Below are 24,057 nucleotides of genomic sequence, written 5' to 3'. Positions count from 1 at the left end.
TGGTTTTTTGGCCCGCCCTCAAAGTTTCTCCTTTCCGTGAGCTTAATGCTGTCTTTTGTTCTTTATTGAAGTGTTGAGCAGCATTTGGACAAACGTTGATGATGAGATTTTTATTGCAATTTAATAAGCAATGCAAATTAGGTGCTTAATTGATTTATGTTGTGTTACACAGCATGGTTATCATCATGATTTTTTTTCTTTACAAAATTCTAAGATTTTTGGGATCTCTTCAGATGAGATAAAAAAATCTCTTTAACAAATCAAAAAGAATTTATCCATAAACTTTTAATAATAAATTGAAGCACTAAATGACTGACCTTTTAAGAAAGTTTCCTCAAACGAACCGTCCTTCCTTTGTGTAATGCAACCACTTTACAATTTATGTAGGTAGGTGGGATATTTGCATGGGGGTGGAAATGAAGCCAAGTCCACAATTAGTTGTATAAATGTCAAAATAGAATTACACACATACCCCCTATGAGGCACTATAAATTGTTAACCTATTCAGAAGTCCGTCTCTTTATACCACCAGCTGTTTGATTAATTTTCCGCCCTCGAACCCCCTTCCACCTTGCCCTGTGTGTGTGGGTGGACGTTTATCGTGATTCCTTAACATTTTCCAAGCTACGCAAATTGAGAGCATGACCACCCATTTTTATTACACTACCGCGCTCACCAGCATGGGGACGAACGATTTATTATGCTAAACGCTCACACAGACCTACATACTTCAAAGGTTACCCACAAAATCACTCCCTTAAATGGCAAATTCTCACTCTCACGCTGGCACGCCAGGGACATTTGTGGGGGATGTCTGCGGCGGGGGAATCTTGCAGGAATAGAGGTGAAGATAAAAATCATCCTTTACACGGAGGCATACGTCGATATTATTCAAAGTGATTCAGCGAAGAGGAAATTAAGTCTCACACGGAGAGGAGGCTGGCACAAGAGCATCTTCCCTTAATCGATTGTCGCATTAGGTGGGAAAAACACATAAACATTGTATGTACCTACCTACCTACCTTTTAATACTTGAAAAAAAAAGCTATATAAGGGTTTAAAATATTCAAAAACTATAGCAGAATCGTTAATTTTATATTTTAAAAAATCAAGAACGTAGCCTAAAATTTTTTCAAAGGTGTGTTTTTGAATTTTAGGTGTTTTTTTTTGAATAACGTTTCTTTTCTAATAGTTTGAGAATTTTATTCTAACGTTAGAGCATTCAACTGTAGAGTTATTTGCCTAGATTTGTTACATGTTGCGTAAAACATCATTTTCGGGGTAATTTATCGATATTAAATGTGTTAATATGTTCACTAATCAGTTACTTTGTTGATTTTAAGGAATTAGAATTCAATTTTTCAAAACTACCTTATTGATTAACCCTTGGAGGATTTTTCTGGCCAAAGTGACCAAATCGACTTTTTTCAATCGCCCCAGAATTAAAATCTATTGAACATTTCCTGATAAATTTTACGTCTGTATATAGGAAAGTTTCATTACTTCAATATCGTCGAAAGAAAACTTGGAAAAATATTTTCTTTTGAGAGAAAATTAAGGTGAAACTTTTGAGGTTAGAAACCTCGATCCTCCAAGTGTTAATAACTGACCGCTAAACATGACAGCCCTTAATATTTGACATAACTTTGACAATTATTCTTTACAAAAGTCACATCAGTTCAAACAAAATTGAAACCCCCCAAATTCTAACGGAAAAAAATGTATGTTCAACCCCTCTTTTGTATTTTATTCAAGTGCAAACGTTCCGTGAAATTTAATTTTCGATATTTTTCATCGATTAACCCCTCATTGTTGGCGACAATGTCACTATATGTAGTTTATTCTGATGTATGTTGGGGCTGTTTGTTGGGAGTTTTTTTTTGTGTACGCAAAAGGCCAAGTTGTATTTGGTGAAAATTTTGTGCATTTTCAACGTGAATGCAAACACAGAAAAAGAGCCGATAAAAGTGCCAATTTTTCCATTCCGCAGAGTGAGTACAAAAAAAAAGAGCCATACCACCCCCTCGTGAAAACCACATTTTCCACCCTGTGGGTGTGGGAGGGGGACGGGGTGGAAATTCATGGTGGTATAGCACAACATCCACGGTTATTTTTTTGTCCAAGCGAAAATGTGCACGAAGCTATTTGGTCGTTTTACAGTGATAACACCTTATCTATTTGCGAGTATTTGTTTCAACCGCAAAACGTTTAACATGACTGCGTTTAAATCACATCATGACTGAGGGACTCAATGTGGGGGATCCCAGCATTTCGAGGGTATTGGGTGCAGATTTTTTCGCGTAAAAATATTCTCTTGCAAATTCTATGAAAATGAATTTTATTTGAATTTTCCTTCATTTGATTCATTTAAACAAAATGTCTTAAGGATAAATCTTTTCAAATAAATTATCGTTAAATTTTTAATGTAGGTATATATTGAGCTGTAAGTTTGGGTAAATTGCAATAAATAGCCGGGCATTTATTTGAATTTGCAACACCCATGAGACCCATGATGACACCTTCTCAGTACTTAATCCTTTCGAGGGAAATCCCGTGAAAAATTGCCAGAAAGCCATAGAGAAGAGAGGCTTTTTTTCATCAAATTCGCTTACAATCATTTTGTCATTTTCACCCCGGAAGAGGCCGCCCCATCCCTATTGAAAGGGATTTACCGAGTAAGTCAATCTCAAAGATTCTTAGCTGCGGTGTGGGGGTGGGGTTAGCGTTGAAATATGTTCTCGATGGGATGTTAAACTTTACATTCAGAACACTCATGAGAGCAATTCTATAGCAGTGATAAGGGGAGGGAGGAAAGAATAATTCAAGTCATTATGTCGCATTTAGAGCGATACGAAATCGATAGTCACACTCCATTGATATGGTTGATCTTAGGGGGTTGTAAAGAAAATGAACATTACATGAAAGTTTCAAGAAAAGTTCATCTAAATTGAAATTGAAATTAAAGTTTATGAATAAATTAAATAGAATTACGTGCAGACATTCGGTTTGATTTTTAAAAAAAAAAAATTATTTTAAACCAGAATTAGACGGAAGATTAAAAAAGGTTATTCAGATCATTAGGAGTTAGTCCCCAAAGAGGTAACCAAATTTAATTTTTAAATTATTATGGGGCATTGTCAAAGACTCAATAAAGACGTGGTCAGTTCCCGGAAAAGCGCAGAAAATGTTCTAAGAATTCCCCTAGAAAAAATTATCTAAAACTAAAAAAATTAGAAATTGAGAAAAAATTCAAAGAAGTTTGCACTCGATTTTACATAAAATGTGAAAATTCGTATATTTTCCAGCGCTTTTCCGGGAGGTGACCACGCTTTTCTTGAGTCTCTAACAATGCCCTACGATAATTTAAAAATTAAATTTGGTTACCTCCTTGGGGACTAACTTCTTATAATCTGAATAACCTTCTTTCATCCCTTATTAATTAATATCTTCGAAAATGATTGCTTTCTTCATTAGGCCCTCATAAATTTAATAAAATAAAATTATTTCAAACAAAGATTTTTTTCATACATTTGTGCATAACTTTCTTTTCATGTAGGTAATTAAACTTATTGAAATTTTCTTATTTTCTGGTAATTTTCAGACTTTCTAAAACCTCTCCTAATGTAGCTTTTTGTCTTTAACTCCTGGATGGAGAAGTATGAATTTCGCCGGTTTCCAGAGAACATATTATTCTCTTCTATGTGTGAGAGAAATCGAACGAAGGGGAGAAGAGCATCGGGGGTGGGTTTCAAGTGACAGCCCCAGGGTAGTCTTTATAATATTAAATGCTCAGAGATAGATGTGTGTTTATGGAACTTCTGTCTGATATAACTTTTCGTGTATGAATTTATTACACACAATAGTCGTTTACTTATAATAGAAGATGACTGGGAAGACGACAAAACTTTCTTCAGTGGTGCTGGGAAAGCCATCCCCAAATGTCTCTCCCTCCATCCCCATTCCCTCAAAGGAGATTCGTAGTATAGCACAACCATCGTACACACATGAGAGTGTCTTCCCGGCAATTGACTTTCACACAATAAAGCCATTTTCCATCCCCCTTTTCACCCCCAATCTCTCATCATTCCGGGGTGCTGAGGAGAGTCCAAGTGTGGAGTGATTTTTGCTGAAGAGGCAATCAAAGAAAATTCATTCGATGTTTTTCTTTCAATTTTTCTTTCATAATTTATTTCACTGTCTTTGGTTTCTTCTTCGTTTCATTTTTTTTCTTTTCCACCTTTCGCTTTTTTTCTGAAGAATATTTACAATGCCACATGAAATTTATTTATTTTTTATTATTTTTTTTTATACCTCGACTACCGATTAATGATTTTTTTTTCATTTTTTTTTTTTAAATTTAAATACAATTGAAAATTTTCTACATCTAATTGGTAATCTTTATACATTATGTATTTAAAAAATTAATCAACAACCAAATTTGTCTTTATCCTGGGGTACATCCTTTTTTGTTTAACTTAATCGGTGGGGTCTTAATTAGTTATACATATTTCATGAAATCAACTGATATTTCCGTTTTTTGTTAATAAATCTCTTGTCATAGAAGATTTTTTTTTTCCAAAATTGTCGTACAGCGATTTTCTATGGTTAATTTTTTTTATTATGTTGTGATTATTTCATTTTTTTTAAATATATTTTTGTTTTTAATTCCAAAGAGCTTTTTCAAGAGAAATTTTTGAAAGTTTCCGAAAGATTATTTTTGGATTATTTTTTTTTAGATTATATGATTTGTATATTTTTTAAACCGTTTTTCTTTTCTTTTGAAAATGCAGTCAAGATTGAAGTTTTAGGATCAATTTTGTGGAAAATATTTTCCTGTCTAACAATTCGTTTTTTATCAGTAATTCTTCGACAGAAGATTTAGCAGATCTATAAAATTAAAACTCATTTAGATCTTTTTGACTTCATAGCCAAGAATATTTTCCGCAAAATCAATCTTTTTTTTAATGTTTTTACTTTTTGACTAGAGAGTAAAAGTTTATTTTGAAATTCTTAATCTTCATTTCAAAAAAAAATTATCGTCTTTTTGTTCTCTTTACAATGATTAAGGTAGGTAATCTTTTTTTTTTTAATAACAACAACAAACTAATAGTCTTAACAATTTAGAATTCAATTAGGAGAATTTATTCCTTTCATTGATGGATTTTTTTGGGAATTCATTTAAGGGACATTATCCTCTTGATCTTCATTCCTACAGAGACCACATAGAGTCTATATGTTTATATTATAGACATAGTTAGGATTTGCAAGATCCCCCTTATCAACTAAAATTTCTCATTCTGATCCTTTATTCTTTTCGGATCCGTTGAAAGCTTTGAAATAGACCGCCAGTTAATTATCCTTAACTGCCAAAGGACTCAAGTTAATAATAAATCAACATGGCGGCATTTCGCACCATCCTACAATGTAAATTCTAGGACCTTTTCTTCAGTTTTCTTCTCATTTTGTAAAAATTAATTTTGAGAAAATCACATGAAAGGGTTTTCCTTGTGAAAAATAAACAAGAGAACTGCATTGTTCTCCCTTTCACACTAAACTCCTTGTCCAAGATATGAAAACAGAAATAAGGATTTAAAAATAAAGCTCAGGACTTAACTTGATGTCCCGAGAGTCTGCTTTAGATGACTTGGAGTCCCAAATGGTGGTGGTGGTCCATTGGACTGATTGGCTGCATTATTGGCATTCTGGTTGTTATTGTGATCCCCCGGTGGACGCTGTTGTGCCCCAATTTGTGCCATTGTCGCCACTGGGGCCCCATTGCCACCACCTGGATGCCCCAGAGCCATTAAGCTCTGCTGCTGACTCTGTGGTGGAACATTCTGGGCCAGGGATGTTGCATGTCGCTTCAGCATGGGATGATTTGCCATTGATGCAAATACCAGCCTCTCCTCATAGTCATACTCACAGAGGATTTTATTCTCGCACAAGTAGAAGCGATCACCCACGCAGAACCTGCGAACAACAAAAAAAATGCCCAACAAACCCCCATTAAATTTTCTGTCAATTTTCCCGCAGCACGAAAGGGGATTGCATTTTTACATTCCCAACTGCTGCTGCTACAAAAAAAAACTCTGACTTTCGCGAAATAGATTGTGGCTGCTGGTTTTTTTGCACATGGACATTTTGTATCAACCTTCAATCAGAGACTGTTAAATTTTAGAATAGAATGTTGCGGTTTTATGTAGCGCCTCGGGGTGCAATTTTTGCTCTATTCGGGGGTGCGCCTGGCCCTTGGAATTCATCATTCCCAATTCACCAGTTTAATTTTCAAACTGAACATTCTCGTCCAAACCAAACCCTCATCCCCCGCCCTCTGGAGCTGCTGTTACGGGGGTAAAAATCAAGCTGAAAATTGAGGAGTGAAAAAGGCTTGAAATTGCCCTTCGTGCAGCATTGGGTGGTGATTGCGGACACGGTGGTTGCATCAATCAGCAAATGTTGTATTTGAGAAATTTATAAATTCTTTCAATTGGTTTTTAATGAGAAAAACATTCAAAGAAATCGTGTATATCGTAATAGAATAGTTGCATAAAATACGAGAAATTACAAAGGAATTCCTTTTAAGTTGAAGAAACAGAAAAAAAAATCCAAAAATCATGAAGAATTGAAATAGTTTATGCTGAACACAAGACATAAAAACAAACACAAAATTTTAGAAAATCTTAAGTAATAAAAAGCTGGAATAGAATTTCCCAGAACGTGTAAATCAAATACTAAAAATCCTCAAAATACTATTAATTCGTAACTTCTTCAGTAGAATCTATGTGTGTTTCATTATGTTCATGGGGATGCCCAACCCCGAGAAATCAGTACTTTTCGTGAGGCAGCGGTTTCTTCCGATCAAAAGAAGGGCTCAGTTTGCACAATTCCACTTGCAATCGAAAGTACATTTAATTAGCTCTCGATTGATCCCTATCTCATCATCGAAATAATATTATTAATATAAAAAAAGTTAAAGTGTTTCTCGGGAATCGGTCGAGATTGAGCGAGATTCGAGAATTCCTCATACATTTTGTTCAACAAAAAGTGACTTTTCTTCAAAGAAAATGAGGTTATATCATCCCCTTGATTATGTTTATACGCAACCGTTACAAAAACAAGAAGGGTTTGAGAAATCATGAAAAAGTTCAGCAGAAGATAAACTAATAATTTAAAATAAATACTACAGAAGGTAAAAAATTAAAATTAGTTTGATAAAACATGGAAAATACGAAACAAGTTCCATTGAACACAAGAAACCGACTAGTTTATAAAAAAATATTTTGATAATTTCGCAAAGTTAAATTAAATTATTGAATTATTCTAAAAATATTGAAAATACTCAAAGTTCTTAAGATCGTATATTATATTAAAGAAAAATATTTTATTAATTTTCCTGTTCATAATATCAAATTCTAAATCATTAAATATTTTTCTAGTGACAAATAGGTCAGAATGGATTTCCTAATTTAAATCATTACGTCAAGTGCTTCGTGAGACGACGAGGCGTGTTTGTTGCAACAGTGGATTGATTGCATTTTAACTCAATATTTCCGTATGTAATAAAATAAACGATTTTTCCCCAACCACAATCTCTACTCAAATGTATCCCCATGCAAAACCGAATTACTTAATCGGACAAACATAATTTTATTTATTAAAAAATACAGATAAAAAAAAAACAAAAAACCCTGAAATTCAAATATCTTTTTTTTTATCATCACGTTCAAAAAGCAATTTTTCGCCCGTTAAAACGTGTGAAGAAAAATAAATTTATCAACAAATATTTGCGCTTCTGAAGTGCGAGAAAACTACCCCGACGGGAGTCGTTTATGAATATTTCATTTAAATTCTCTCATATTGTTTCCTCGTGAATATTTTTTTCTCACTCCTCTATTTTTTTTTTATTTATATGAAATATATACAAACTTGTTTATACAATTTCTGAGGGTTGTATAGAAAATATGTATATTTTTTTTCGACCAGAGAAATTATTCATTTTCATTTGCAATTCGGACCAAAAGTGCGGGAATTTTTTTTCGCGGGGAAGGAGTGAAAAAAATTTATGAAAAATATATTAGTTTAGTATTGGAGTCACAATTGTATGAATATTGCAGCAAGAGTCAGAGGAAGGGGTTGTGGGTGTGAGAAGATGGAAATGTAGGGGAGACTCGGTGCCATTCGAGGGAAAAAAAAGAGTTCTAACCCAAAAGACACACAAAAGGTGCAATGGTGGAAATTTTGGGATGACATTCTCAGTGAGAGATTAAATGCACATTAGAGATTGTGAATGAAATCACACGGACCCCAATGCTATTCAATTTGCATCTACGTCACCCCCTCATGGGTCCCACCCGTGTTATTCGCGACATTATGTAGCCCACCCACGCTGGACCATTAATCCAATTCGCGCGCCAAACCGAATTGGCCATTGTTGCCGTATGTGCGGCAGTGGATGTATTTGTATAAAGATTAATTGTAAATATGGTAATTAAATATGATTTATACGCTACTGAATTTCCGCGAGAGAATTCCGGGAATGATGGTGGGATTTCTATCGCCGCCGTATTATACATATGTATATTTTAGGAGAGTCATCCCCCCCCCCTTTGTCTCCCTGTGCGACCCCCCAAAAATAGTGTTTTGTTCAATAAATGGTGCCAATATACGCCACTTCAAAATCCATCCCTTCCCCCCCTCCCCAGCACAATCCATGTGTTTCGCATATCCGCAGTTGAAAATGAAATTCGATTCATGCGAAATTCCTCCATGGCCACCAATCGTCCCCTCATCCCCCGCACCCAATCAACCCACAAATACTCTATTCAATTGCATTTAGGCATTGGGGATTGGACGAGGTGTATTATTGCGTTAAAATAATACGAAACCACACACTTTGTGTCAATTAATTATCATAATAACACAATTATGCTCTATCTCATTTTCTCACTCGATTTTGCATTAATAAATTTTTCAGGCAGAATTTCAGGCACATTTTGGGGAATATTTCAGTCAATTGATTAATTTTCTATTCTCTTCACTTCATGCGAAATTCTTTCGGTCCACTGGACGGGAATATTATTCCTGTGCCACGAGAAAAGCATTTAATCCATCAAAAGGATTTTATATAATTATGCTCATTTTGATTAGTCAAGTATACATAAATAGAAATAATTCATGTTGAAAATTAACCCATTATTGGCTAATAAAATTACAAAAAGACCTTTTCAATGATTTAAGCAAATACACAAGACACGCGTAAGTCTGCAGATAATCAAAGAAATAAATAAATGAGAAATCGCCCAACAAATTAACTTCACTGGGAAAAAGTAGACGTTACTATTGTAATTTTTTATCTCTTCAAATGCATGAAACATACCTTGAAACATTCACGCTATGCTTCGTTAATAATTTTTGCCAATGTATTTTTGTAATAGGATTCTTTTTTTGTAAAGAGACAAAAATCACAATTTGTGACGTCATTGTTTACATTTTTGGGCAAATCTTTGCTCGCTGCTCTCAGCTGTTTCTTTTGCGATTTATTACATATCTTTTTCTATGAAGAATTAAGTTTAATTAAGCCAAATATGCGACTTTTCGAAGCAATATTTTATGTTCTTCAGGTATTTTGAACAACAGAACTTTTAAAAATATTCTTTTACGATTTTCTCGTGTTAAAAAGATTTTATTTTTTTAATTTTAATAAATTAATTCAATTGATGATTTGCGAACTATAGCAAGTGAGAATTATTTTTAAACGAATTACATGGGAATTACAGTGGGACTCCAGTACAACGACCACTCGGATGTACTCTTCACACTCATTATTTTCAATGCGCGAGAGTAGCTCAACCAAGTGGTCGTTGTACTGGGGTCCCACTCTAGAAAAATATTTAAAATAAAACAAAAACATAAAAATATTCTTTTGAAATAAATTAATCGAAAATTCTAGATGCTGAAAAAATGGGTTAAAATTTTTATTCTTTTTTTTCCTGCGTTTAATTTTCTTTGTCTTTTGAGGGTATTTTTTAAATTATTCTTTCTCAACTAATTTTCCAATTAATAATCCCAAAAACTATTTAAAAATCTCTTATAATTCCCAAAATTTCTCAAAAAATATTCAATATTCCAAGAATAATCCAATATTTTCTCCTCAAAAATTAAATATTTAAAACTAATAATTTTCACGTGATTTTCCCGAATAAATTTTCCCTTATTGATAGGGTTAACATTCACCAATTACATCCCCCCAAACCCGTTTGAAAATCATGGAAAAATGTTCGTTGAAAAAACAACGAGATTTTTACATAATACGCCACCAAAGAGTCAATTACACAATCAATTCGGTCTCAGTGGTGAAGTAAAACATGCATAAAAAATATTTTGTAAATATTTTTCCTCTCAATTTCCGATGCAAAGTCACTCAATTGTCTGGTTTCACTGTTCACGGGTGGAGGGAAGCGTGGGAGGGGGTGTGTGTGGGGGTGGCATTTTAATTCCACATGCGGGATGCGCTAAAAATGCCGCGATTCATGGTTTATTTGATAAATTCTGACAATGGCCCTTTCCCATGTGACTCTTTTGCCACTTTTTTTTTTGGCGAATTAATCCGCGCGCGATTTTGCTGTTCATGGCGCTTTCGCGGGGTGCAGCAGCATCCATGCAGTTGATCGTAAATTTGGTTCAAATCGCACAACGGGGAGGACGGGGGGAGAAGGGGATGATTCCCCGCACACATTGGTGCTCTCTGTGTGATTGCATATACGGTGATTAGTGCAATAAATGTAATTGAAAATGACACAGTCGTGATTGCTTGTTTCGTGTATGTGCGTCTTTGCGGGCTTTTAGCCCCTCAGGGGGATGAGTGCGCCTGAGCATATGGGGCGAGTGCTTTTGTCAGTTATTGACGTGTCATAATGCGATAATTATCGATTATGTACTTTGATAGCGATACCACCCCGTGTCCCCCAAGAGGGAGGATTACTGAATGCATTTGAAGGAAATATATATAGGGGTTGGTGTGGCAAGTACGGGGTGTTGTATAGGGTTGAGTGTTGATTTACCTGTGATTGCACTGCTGGCAGGCGAAGCACTCCAAGTGGTAGACATTGCTTCGGGCCCTCATGACCATCTCAAATGCCGGGATGACTTTGTTGCAGGCTGCACAGAAGCCCGTGTTACCAAACAGCCTGCGAATGATGAGGGGGAAAGCAATTGAATTTGAAATTGGAGAAATGCGCTCTTAATTGCTGCAAAATACAACGAGGGTCTCACCTTAGATAGTCGCGCTTGCAGAGCATGAGATTCCCTTTGGTGTAGAGTGTTGAACCCACCTCACCTAATCTACAATCACAGCATCCGCACTTGAGGCAATCCTCGTGCCACAGCATATCCAGTGCTCTCAGCAGATACCGATCCTGAATGTGTTTACCACACCCGGCGCATAGTTGATTCGCATTCTGACCATTCCCACCACCACCGCCGCCAACCCCCGATTGGGGTTCACTTTTGGTTACATCCATCGTCATCATCTGCAACACAAAGAAAACAAACCACAAAAAAATCATTTAATTTCTTTCCTTTCCATCCTTAATCTTTGTAGTTATTTTTTTCTCTTTTTTTTCTTTTTGGGTATTTAGGGGATAAGAACAATGAGGAAAATCCATTAGGAAACTAACTATGAGTGCGCGGGTAGAGGTGAGGGTAGGTAATTAACGCTATTTAGTGTTTCTCTGGGCGCGTGAAAAGTTTTTCGTGTTTTTCAGGGAATGAGAAAAAAAAAAGTCAAGAGTTTTTTTCCACAGTTCACAATCGATTTTCTCCCAAAAACAACCAACCTTCGCATCAATTAAATTCTTAAAAGAGGTTTGAAATTGAATTGAATTTCCCAATCTTCCTAGAAAAAAATCTATAATTTAGTTCGTAAGAAAAATCCCTTGTAAATAATTCGAAGCTTTAATGCTTCCACATTGAAAGAGACAAAAAATATATTGGGTGACGTCATTGTTTGAATTTTTAGAAAAAAAAATTTGTGGCTGGAACAGATTTATCTGAAAATTCAAACAATTACGATTGTTTTCTCATGCAACGTTCATTTATGCTGAAATATTCTATTAAAATCTAATTTATTCACTTAAGTAAGATGCTTAATTAAAAATCTTTAATTTATTAAAATATTTTGAAATTAATTTTCGAGACCTCATTTGAATCCTTTCAAAGAAGAATTTTATTTTGACAATATATAGCAAGCACCTTATATATAAATAAGTATATAAATGCAATTTTTTAGGCACGAAAATTCTGTCGCAAATTTTCAAGCACTTTATGAAGCACCTTCCCAACATTAACGACTCCACGTTGAGTCACAAAAAAAAATTCACAAAATTTTGCAATAAACATTAAAAAGTTGTTCAAATAGTGCAATCAACCCTCCATTACACAACAAAACACACGTGAGGAGGGGATTGTTGGGGGTATGGGGAAACCCTTGAGAAAAGGAAATTCAGCGGCAAAAGAGTGGAAAACACAGAACTTTTCACAGAGCTAAAAGAGCGATAAAACAATACACAAAACTTTTTTTTTCGGAAAAGATTTATACGCTTGAAATGTATTCCATGCGAGGCAGAAACGGGGGTGGAAGCCCCCATTTCTTTGGGGGATGGGGTACTCAGTGGGCCACCCGCTGCGAACAAACTCACGTCCAGGGAGTTTTCTCGTCAGGAAGCGGGGAGAGAATTTTTATTTTGGAGAGAAGGGTGGTTGGGAGCCCCCATCGCGACATGTGTAATCCCATGAAATGGGTCTGAAAAGTCCTTCAAGTTTCTTCCGTGGGGTTGGGGGTGGTCAGGTTGAGGGTTAACTTCAACGAGAATTTCCAGCGAAAATCTCGCGCACGTTTTCAAGCCAACAAAATGACTGGAAAAGAGTTAACTTTTTCACTTTTAATTATCTTTTAATGGCTTCAGTGGTGTGTGAGGAAGGGAAGGGGGTACAGGAAGAATGATAAAAAATCCGATAATGATTTCTTGAAGATTTGAAAAGAGAACAAAGTTGATTCAGAAGAACTTTCAAAGCAACCACGTAATGTTTAAATTAGTCGCATGAAACCTAATCGCATGCAACTCACAAAGTTGCAATGAAACTTGAGATTTCGTTGAACAGTTTTTAGCTCAAAAATTAAGTTTTTCTAATCAAATCTCCCCAAAAAGCCTTCAGAAAGGCTAAATTATTGCAAAGAATGCCTTAAAAGTTGATAAAAAGGAGTAAAAAAGAAAAAAGAATTTGCCCGAGGTGAGGTTTGAACTCACGACCCCTGGTTTACGAGACCAGTGCTCTGCCACTGAGCTACCCGGGCACTGCCATCCAATCGTTCATAGTTCGTTAAGAGGATTCTCCGTATTTTCCTCAGCAATTTACACTGGAATTTCTCTGCGCATTACTTTTGAATTTTTTGCACCAAACTAACGGATTTAAGCATTTTTATGATTAAATTCCCATAAATACATCAAATTGCACCTCCCGCTGGGAGAGCATAAAAATAATTTGCAGTCTCATCAATAAAGTAACATTAAATTGATTTAGAGGTCATTCAGGCACTTTCTTTGATTTCTTTCTCTCACACACACATACACGGAAATAAATCGTCTTTAAAAATATTATAAAATCAATGAAGAAAACGCGCAGATTTCAATTCATTGATAAGGATAGAAAATCAAAGAAAAATATCAAGACACACACAGAGAAATTTCAAAAAAATTTCCCAGACGTTTTAGTGACAAAAATTATGTGATAAAAAAAAGTTATAATAAATGGGGTGGCTAATTAAGGGATAATTGGATTTATAATTTGTTCTCTCAAGTGGGTGCTCTACTAGCACACTCGTTGGAAGAAAAAAACAGCCTCTGTGAGCCCAACATGTGGCTATGCTAAATCCGTTTCTGTCGAAGAGATTAACGCACATGCAATGCGTCAAGTGTTTTAAGCATATTTTTTAATGTTGCTTCCTCCACACACAGAGAGACCCTCTTGAAGGAGCATCCAGCAGCGTTAATTAGCATCTCACTCTTTCGCCCAGACGATGTGCCATCAAGAAAAAAATTCTTTGAGGGGCTTGTAATTGGTTATTTAATAGGTTAAATTTTTTTGATTGATTAGATTTTTTACAACATAATTTTTTAAAGACATTTTAGGATTTTTTAAGAGGCTAGGATGAAGCAAAATTACATCACAAAAATATATGTTAATGGTTGTTTTTAAAGGACTTTATTCATTTTTTAGACTCTCATTGTTTCATTGTAAAATTACTAAAAATGACTTAGAATAGGGGTGTGACTTTAGCACTTTTTCAGGTGAATTTTCTTACAATTAATTCAAGAATAAATATTTAAATTTCCTTATGTTGATCTCAAAGATTTTTTGATTTTTTGTATGATTTTCTTGGTCTCTGTAAGTAATAAGAATGAGATTATGTGACCCTCGAAATGAATAAAGTCCTTTTACGGCTTTCCTTACATTTTCTTCAATTTTTTTTTGAGTAAATTCTCAGATTGGTAATGCAATAAAAATTATTTCCAACCGTCCTAAATTTCCCAAATTCCTCTCATAAGTCTTTTCTCAATTAATTTTAATAAATTTTATTAATTCTTTAGTTTTAAAATTCCGCATTTGCAATCCCCTTTAAATGCAACATCAGAAATGAAAATCACGCTGCAACTGCAGCAGAGATTGCAGTGTTTTTCCCATTTTACGGGATGTGTTTATATACTTGGTGTGTGTGAGAAGCAATTTCAAGGGTTGATTTTCACATCCACGCACATTGGGGTTGTTTTACCAACCAAGCATGACTCAAGATGTGTTAAAAGCCTCGTGTCACGACTTTTTAATATTTATTCGAGACTTTTTTTTCATCTTTTTCTGATGAACAAACCACAAATCAGTCATTTTAGCTAGAGGAGAAAAATAAGAGTAAATTGGTTCAAATTATCACAAATTTGACTATGTAAATGCTAATGTATCATCCGGTTTCTTCTTGGGAGTTTTCTTCCTCATCACTTGTTCAATGGTTCAATGTGTGTGGGTGGGTACAGGGAGAAAATTCTTATCAAAAGTGCGTAGAAAAAAGAAAGAAAAGAAACTTACTATCACAGACGATAAGAAATTCTTGTAAAAATGTCTGGACTCGTGCCACTTTGCACAGAGGAATCATTGACCCAGACAACTTTTAGATGAATCATTGCGGTTCATCGTGGGAGGGTTATTGCGGAGAATTTCAAGATGTCTTTCTTATTATTCATATTGCATTTCAACAAGAGAATTTATTTGTGATTTGATTGAGTATGTAGTGACCTAAGCTCTACCCACAGACTTCATCAAACTGGACGAGCTTCACTGCAAAGTTTTTTTGAATGAAGAGTTCCTCACAGTTATTAAAGAAAAAGAATCAAAATGTTAGAAGAATAATTGAGAGAGAAGGAAAACTCTTGAGAGAGATCTTCATTAAAATGATTTGCTGACAAGATGGTTAAATAAATGAAAATTGCCACACGATGAGATGATGGAGGAATTCCTTTGAAAATGACACTCTTGCTTAGTTTCTGTTTTTAATCACTTTCACGAGACTTTGCTCTACTCCCAAAAGAAATATATCGCGAATGCTTTAAGTCTCTCCCCCAAACCCAACGAGAAAGATATACTTTTCTAGGGGGAGAAATATATAATTTATCCTGCCGTGTTGATGTGAATCAGTGTGTGGGATGAATTTGTGCAGAATGTGTGTGCTGAAATGTGATCTTCTCTCTTTGGTTTTGTGAGTATAATTTCGTGGCATTTCTTGGTAATTAAATCATATGGTTTTGCATCATAAATGGAAGTGACATATTTTGGAGGACCTAACACAAGTGAATTTCTCCACATTCTGGTCAGAGAGTGGGTGGAAATACAGTGTGTGTGTGTACATGCGTGGCTATGCTCGTCCATCGGGGGACGGGAGACACATGAAGGAAATTTAGATGTCACACAAATTTAGAGGACCGGAGACTTTTTGGCGGGAAATTTCGCGCGCTACCGCATTATTTATTGCAAATACACGTTCCAGCATACTTGATATGCTATATACAAAATTCTCCACCATCGCGGGGCCCCCGTGTTGCGCCTCTTCACGCGCGCCCCAGCAATGGGCCAGATGGCATTGATGGGAATTTATGCGCCAATTTGATTTATTGCTACAAATCAACTCCACTCCATGGCACAATCTTGCAGACGCGGGGAGCCCACAAACGAGCTTAACATACCAATTCATCGATTAGACACAGCACAATTCTATCGGTCTCTCTATTGGTGACCAAAGCAAATATCAACAATTCGTCTTACTCAAATTCTCACACGTAAGACCTTGCCGTCGTGAGGGTTGATTTGCAAAAAGGGACACAAATTCTCAGAATTATTTGCAAGACTTTAGATTAAAGATTATGAAGCATTGATGAACGCAGTTTTATTTTTTTTTAAATCAACATTCAAAAAGACAAAATTTGAATCAAGGAAAAAGAAAATTGTTCTACGCATTAGAATGAAATTGAGTCCACAAAAAGAAACATTTGAGTCCTCTTTGGTCATTTTTTGAGGTCTCATAAAAGAATTCTTTTATGTGCCAAAAATTAGCTAACTAACAAGGAAATCTTTCAAGGGCTCATTACATTTTAACCAAAACGTATAAAGCTCATTATATTAATACAGTATTTTTAAAAAATATAAAATGAACTTGTTCCTAATATTAGAATCAATATTTCATTAAAAATGTTATTAAAATAATAAACTTTAGTTCTAATTATTCGTGTTGGTTAGATATTTAGTAATTTTTTATGGAATAAATATTATTTTAATACTTTTCTAGTTTAACTCTCCTTCTGATATTTAGCAAAAGTTTATCTTACATTTAGAAGAAAATATCTTGAAAAAATTAACCCAATCTTCTCTAGATAAAACGTAATACGGGCCTAATGGGCCTTTGTAGGACATTTGAAAGCTTTGAATTAAATTATTTTGCAACTTCCTTGAATTTTTTTTCTTTCAGAAAAGTAAAAGAATGAAATACAAAGAAAATTATTTAAAAATTTTCCCCCCACCTTTATAATTGCAATCTTTAATCTATTGTGCTTCCCAATTTTGTGCAGAAACAAGTGAAATTATGCGAATGCACACTCTGAGGTGGTTGAATTGATGAATTGGTGTGTTTGTGTGTTGAATTCTGCGTTTGGCAAAATTGCAGATTATGTAATATAAATGTACATAAATGGCCATTAATATTGTGTCAATACACTTGGTATGAGAGTGAGACTCGTGCCTTATTAGCACACCGGGAGCCACGGGGGTTGTTTCTATATATATTGCGAGAGGGGATGGGGTAGTGCTGCACAGGAATGCGGGGGAGTATGCAGCGCATCATGTGTCAGGAGCACAATAAATGTAAATCCGATGACGATGATGCCGAGGGTTGGTTTTGCAACGGAGAGTGATGTGTGTGCAATAACACTAATTAGAGGATGGTTTCAAATGGCAATCAGAGACACGAGGTGTCAGATACATTCATTAAATTTATTAAAATAGGAATACATCGCCTCCCTCCGCCCCCCAGCCCCATCCCCTGGGCCGTCTTACACGCACCATGCACGCCGCATTCCAAATGCGAATCGATGAGTGAAAATGCTGGCCTACAACCGCACCACCCCCACGCGTATGATGCATTCACCATCCCCATGGTTTAGAGTGTAATGCGGGGGAGATCTTTTTGCCGTGTATGAGAGTGTTGTATTTGTTGGGCACAAAATGCGGCAATGGTGTGCTGTGGGTGCGATTTGGACGATGAATTTGTCACCAGCACAAAGGAATTGGAACTAATGGGACACGAGAATCTATGCGAATATTTGCAGACGTGGATACATAATTAAATTGATCCATGTGCCGAGGCAAAGGAGTATACAATTTCACACAACAAAACTCTTTCATCAGCTCAATTCTATCACTTTTCATTCCACAAACACTCGGCATATGTAGCTGCATGTTCATTTGCTACCAAAGCTTGATGTTTAGTAGATGCTACATTTTCCTTTACTTTGATTTGCAGATTTTTCTTTTAGAATTTTCCAAAAGTTCCGAAAAACTTTTGAATAGTTTGAAGAAAAAAATTATTTAAATTCCAGAATTTTGGTACAAATATTAGTAAAATAAAATCACTTCTTGTCTCATTCAATACACCCACACGCATTCTATGAAAATTAATTCCAATGCACGCAATCATTCCCAATTTGCATAAATTTTGTGCGCTATATTTGCAAATATTTGCAGCTTGTTAAATGCACTGAAAAAATATTTGTTAAACACCCTCCTATATACATTTTTTTTCCTGCCCATAGTCCAAATTGGCACGTACACGTATCACTTTCTTCATGGGACAACATACAACACCCAAAAAAATTATTTATTGATGTCAGATTTAAATTTATTTCAATATCAATATTGACTTCTTCACACTTGCTATTTTTTTTTGTGCTGTTTGTCCTGCAAAATTATTTGACGAGGTGCAATTTGGAGTATGAGGAGAAAAAATATAAAAATTTAAAAATAAAATTGAGTTAATTCCTCTTCCACATCGTGCAGCATTAATTACGATAAACGTGAAAAAAATACATATATATGACTATAATTTTTGCTCCAAACGGTCCATAAATCAAATCAAAAAATATTGAATTTATTTCCTCCCAATGATGTGGAGTTATTTAATAAATTGTTAAATGGCTAGTTGGGACGGTGCAAGTGGGGGGGAAAGAGTGAAGTTAATTATTGAGTGAGAGGCAATTAAATATTGCGGAGAGATTTAACTTCTAATTTAACTGCATATTACTCAATAGAAAAATTAATTTTCATAAAGTTTTTTTTCTGTGATCCCAATTTCTTCATTATAGGTGAAATCTTTCATCGTGCCAATCGTTAAATTTTGAGTATATGACTATTACTATATCATTAATAACTCATATTTAATTTAGGTAACTTATATACATACATTATGAACTATATAAATGTGAAATGTGTGATAATTTTTGCACTACATGTGAATTTCACTTGCAATTTCCTTTTTTTCACATTAGAGGTTAGATAAATAATTATATATAAATATTATTTCGCCCCCAAAAATATGTGAAAACAGCAAAGGAAAATTTATTTATTTTTTCAACATTTTATGTACACAAATAGCTAATATACTGTGTATATATTGAAGCAAATATTAATGCAATAATTAACATAATGTAATTTTAATTCACTTTAGCAAACATCATTTACTGATTAATTAAGTAATTAGTTGGTATACCACAATCGTGGCATACCAAGTATTGTAATCGTCGGAAAAACCGACCACCTCAGATCGGGCTCAAACTTGGTATGAGCACGTTTCAGACAACCCACATTCCAAAAATGGTGGTGGAAAATTTTTGATCCGGCCGGCCTGCCGTCCTGCCGTCCTGCCGGCCTGCCGTCCGGGACTCTAAACTTTGCCTTATATCTCGAGAACGGTAATAGATAGAGACTTCCGGTTTGAAGTTTTCTATGGAAATGTGGGTGTAAATTTTAATTTTTTCGCATTTTTAAAATTCAAAATGGCCGCCGTCCGCCATTTTGAAATACCATCAACCAGTTCCCTTATAGCTAGAGGTCTGAAATTTTAGTATGTTGTACAGCTCAGTGAGACATTTTTATCGATAATTCATACTTGAAAATCGGTCAAGCGGTTTAGCAAATATGGCGGCCTAAAGCAAAAGGTGTTTTTTCGATATAACTCGAGAACGGCTTGACCGATTTTGACCATCTTGGTATCAAATGAAAGGTATTGAGAAGCCCTACAACTGTCTAGAACATTCCAAGTTCTAAAAAGGGCCGCAAGAGGCGCTAAAATCAAAAACAAAAATTGCCTAACTTTAAGGGGCAATATCTCCGAATCCCCATCTTAGATTTCCTTGAATTTTTGATATGTTGTAGCCTGACTCAATATCTATCACCAGTCCGAAAATGAAGAAAATCTATGTCGCCGTTTAGAAGATATAGCCATTTGAAAAATTCTTGAATTTGAAAAGTTCTAAGAGCCATATCTCTTGAACCGCTTGTCCGATTTGACTCAACTTAGTATCAAATTAAAGGTTTTGCAATTATCTACATCTTTCTAGAATATCAGAAACCTCTAGAATCATACTTTCAGGACGAAAAGTGCAAAAAACTGTTTTTGTTGAACATAAATCCGCCATTTTGTGTTCTGGAGGTGACCTTGAAATGTATCAAAATATATGTCAGATTATAGCTTATTTCAATACCTTTCCAGAACTAGTCAAGAAATTAGTTGGTGTTCCACTTCGTGGCCAACACCAAGTATTGTAATCGTCGGAAAAACCGACCACCTCAGATCGGGCTCAAACTTGGTATGAGCACGTTTTAGACATCCCACATTACGAAAATGGTGGTGGAAAATTTTTGATCCGGCCGGCCTGCCGGCCGGCCTGCCGGCCCGGACTCCACATTTTGCCTTATATCTCGAGAATGGTAACAGATAGAGACTTCAGGTTTGAAGTTTTCTATAGAAATGTGGGTGTAAAATTTCATTTTTTTACATTTTTAAAATCCAAGATGGCCGCCGTCCGCCATTTTGAAACACCGTCAACCAGTTCCCTTATAGCTAGAGGTCTGAAATTTTAGTATGTTGTAGAGCTCAGTGAGACGTTTTCATCAATAATTCATACTTGAAAATCGGTCAAGCCGTTTAGCAAATATGGCGGCTCAAAGCAAAAAGTGTTTTTTCGATATAACTCGAGAACGGCTTGACCGATTTTGACCATCTTGGTATCAAATGAAAGGTATTGAGAAGCCCTACAACTGTCTAGAACATTCCAAGTTTCAAAAACATCCGCAAGAGGCGCTAAAATCAAAAACAAAAATTGCATAAATTTAAGGGGCTATATCTCCGAATCGCCATCATCGATTTCCTTTAAATTTTGATATGTTGTAGCATGACTCAATATCTTTCATCAGTCCGAAAATGAAGAAATTCTATGTCGCCGTTTAGAAGATATAGCCATTTGAAAAATTCTTACATTTGAAAAGTTCTAAGAGCCATATCTCTTGAACCGCTTGTCCGATTTTGCTCAATTTGGTATCAAATTAAAGGTTTTGCAAAACTCTACAACTTTCTAGAACATCATAAACCTCTAAAGCCATTCCTTGAGGACGAAAAATGCGAAAAACTCTTTTTGTGAAACAAAAATCCGCCATTTTGTGTTCTAGAGGTGACCTTGAAAATCATTGAGATATATGTCAAATTATAGCTTATTTCAAGACCTTTCCAAAACTAGTCACGAAATTTCTGTAGGTTTTATAGAACTAGAGATATGTCTATTTTTATGCATCAAATTGCTGAATTTCACAAAAAAATTCAACTTTGCCTAATAGTTACTGCTCAAAAATCAATTTTAACGCATAAATAAACTTTTCCACGTTGTGGGACACCAACTCTTATAACTGGACGCGTTATGATTGACTTTCTGTAGGTCTAATAGAACTTAAGATATAAGCATTTTAATCTGTCAAATTGCTAAATTTTACAAAAAATCGACTTTGCCTACTAATATTACTCACAAATTAAATTACAACGCATAGACTGACCCATCCGCGTTGTGGTATACCAACTCTAATAACTGGACGCGTTATGATTGACTTTCATTTTGAACCAATTATTTGTTTTGTGCACACACACACTTTTTCAGCGATTTTGCTTAATTATTTCAATCTTGTAAATGTACATTTATATTTTTTTTATGAAATAATTAAATAATATATGTATAAGCACACATTCATGTAAAAATATTTTGTTGTACTTCGTCTCCATAGAAGCATAACATAATTACATTCTTATCACTCTAATTGGATACGTGCCATTTCTAATAAATAATTGTGTTTAAACATTGCTTCACAAAACTTATACGATAGTTAAAACAGACACCGCGCGCGCACAGAGCAAAATGAGTAAAGGGAATTGAAGTAAATTAGGGGTGATGCGAGAAAAAAAAAGTAGATTAAAATGTTGTGCCAGAGAGATGTCGAAGAAATAATAAATTGAGCTCATAAATGTTTCCTTGTTTTTTTTTCAAATGGATTTTTAGTTAATTAATTAGTCATAAAGTGTTCGATTTTAAAGTTGTTTAAGTTTAAAATTATTCAAACGATTTTTTTGAAATAAAGTCTAACTCTTAAAAACACAAATAAATAAAAAATATTCGGAATAAAGATCAAAAATTCGGAATAATTAATAATATTCGTTGAAATTTTGAATATATTTTAAAGTAATCAAGAATAAAACATCTAGAATTTAGTAAAGAAATCAATGAATTAGTTGCCTAAAAAGTCTATCTCTTCTAATTGAAAAATTAAATTCTTCTGTTAAAAAATCATTCTTTTATCCTAATTTTTTCAACTTATTTACCTTTAAAAAGTTTTTTTTAAGAAAATGTATTAATTTTAAATGAGAGATCATTTTTCTTTTTCTCTCAAAAGAATTAATTCGATAACGAATATTTTCATTTCCTTTTAATTTTATTAAAAAAAAAAAAATTAAACATTCTCCACACACACGCGTATTTTCTTCACCAAGCAGAACATCGTTTCGTGGCCGACATCTTTCTTTATTTTTTAAATAAGAAGAAAAAAAATTAGGAGACAGCTGAAGCATAATTTCACATAATTTTCCACGGAAGTACTCAGCATGCTTATTAAGTAAATTGATTAGGAATTAATGTCAATTTTATGTACAAAAGTGCATAACATTTTTTTCTCTCTCTCTCTCCACACCATGTTGTGCTCGCGCTTCTTGAAAATTGCAGATAAAAACACAACAATGGCTCCGCTAGTTAATTATTATATAAAATTATAAAATAAAATAAAAAAAAATTGTTGCATGAACACGTGCAAAAAAAAATAATACAAAATGTATGTAGAAATGTTTAATAAGAAGCCCTCAATATATTGATTTGGATTGATTGAATTGTTTCGTTCGCAATGCAAGAATGGCTCCGGCGAGAGACATTCCACAGAAAAGCAATTTAATCGGTTTTCCTCGCGCGCGGGATTTTGTATAGGTACCTGGTGTATGTATGCTGTGAACCCCAGCGTAGCCACAATAATTTAATGATATCATGCTAATCGACCTCTGCAGAATGTTTTGCAGTGAGGTGATTTTTTCCTCGCCGCAGAGCGTAATTGGTGCGCCAAATGGAAATAATTATTGATTGATTGTTCGTTTATGGAGACATTCAATTACAATTTGCAACATCATTCAGTGCAAAATGCGATGAATATAAATGTTGCATAATTAGAGAGGGAGCCCCAATATGCACTTTTCCTTGTCAATCATATGCGAGGCACTTTGTGAGCCATACAGCAAACTTCTTTGCTGCACATCAGCGAGCATCCAATTCCCGCGGAAGTGCCTGGACTCTTTTGCATTTTATTTTGGCCTCGAGCACAGCCCGTAGTCTGCTGATACTTTCTGCTATATAAACGTCCTATATTATTCTGTTTTCACGGACAGTGCGAGATGATTTTCTCCAGATGCTCATGCAGGTGTAATTAAAACAATTACGACTCGATGTCAATGCAATGGCAAAAGAATTCAGTGCAATTGCAATTTGATGTGTTTAACAGAGGCAATTTGCATTTTGCACACACTGCATTTTGTTGCGCATGTAATATGCTGTGGTGTGTGCAAGAAACAAACATAATTGAATACTCAGTGAGAGAGATGTGAAAAGTAATCGCAGAGAGACATTGTTGCAGAAATTGGAACTCTTTCTTCTTTATTTGGCAGAAAAAAAGAAGAAGGGCTTATTATAATTGCTATCTGAAGTAGATTTAAGGTCAGACAAATTTATCAAATTAGTTAGCTGTGTTTCTTTCAGACACAGCTTTTGTGTACCGAGCAAAATCGAAAGTCGTCAGATCGGGCTCAAACTTGGGATGAGCACGAATTAGGGT

The 24,057-nt window shown here is 34.9% G+C and overlaps 2 protein-coding genes and 1 non-coding gene across 3 annotated transcripts in view; all 3 read right to left on the bottom strand.

Moving 5' to 3' along the window:
* Positions 1–24,057, bottom strand: part of LOC129788711 (mucin-5AC) — a 1,053,002-nt gene that overhangs the window by 773,854 nt on the left and 255,091 nt on the right. The gene's annotated exons all lie outside the window — the stretch shown is intronic.
* LOC129788782 (LIM domain only protein 3) overlaps positions 4,160–24,057 on the bottom strand; it is a 28,552-nt gene continuing 8,654 nt past the window's right edge. Inside the window, exons 2-4 of the mRNA XM_055825116.1 lie at positions 11,272–11,528; positions 11,061–11,186; positions 4,160–5,970 (exon numbers count right to left, since the gene is read on the bottom strand). Of these exons, the coding sequence (XP_055681091.1) occupies positions 5,610–5,970; positions 11,061–11,186; positions 11,272–11,528 (744 nt within the window). The 3' untranslated portion in view covers positions 4,160–5,609. The remainder of the gene's footprint in view (positions 5,971–11,060; positions 11,187–11,271; positions 11,529–24,057) is intronic.
* On the bottom strand, positions 13,280–13,351 carry Trnat-cgu (transfer RNA threonine (anticodon CGU)). The gene has a single exon. It is a non-coding gene; the product is annotated as a tRNA-Thr (tRNA).

The sequence above is a fragment of the Lutzomyia longipalpis genome, chromosome 2 (assembly GCF_024334085.1).
Source record: "Lutzomyia longipalpis isolate SR_M1_2022 chromosome 2, ASM2433408v1".
NCBI lineage: Eukaryota > Metazoa > Arthropoda > Insecta > Diptera > Psychodidae > Lutzomyia > Lutzomyia longipalpis.
This window is presented reverse-complemented; position numbering and strand designations above follow the sequence as displayed.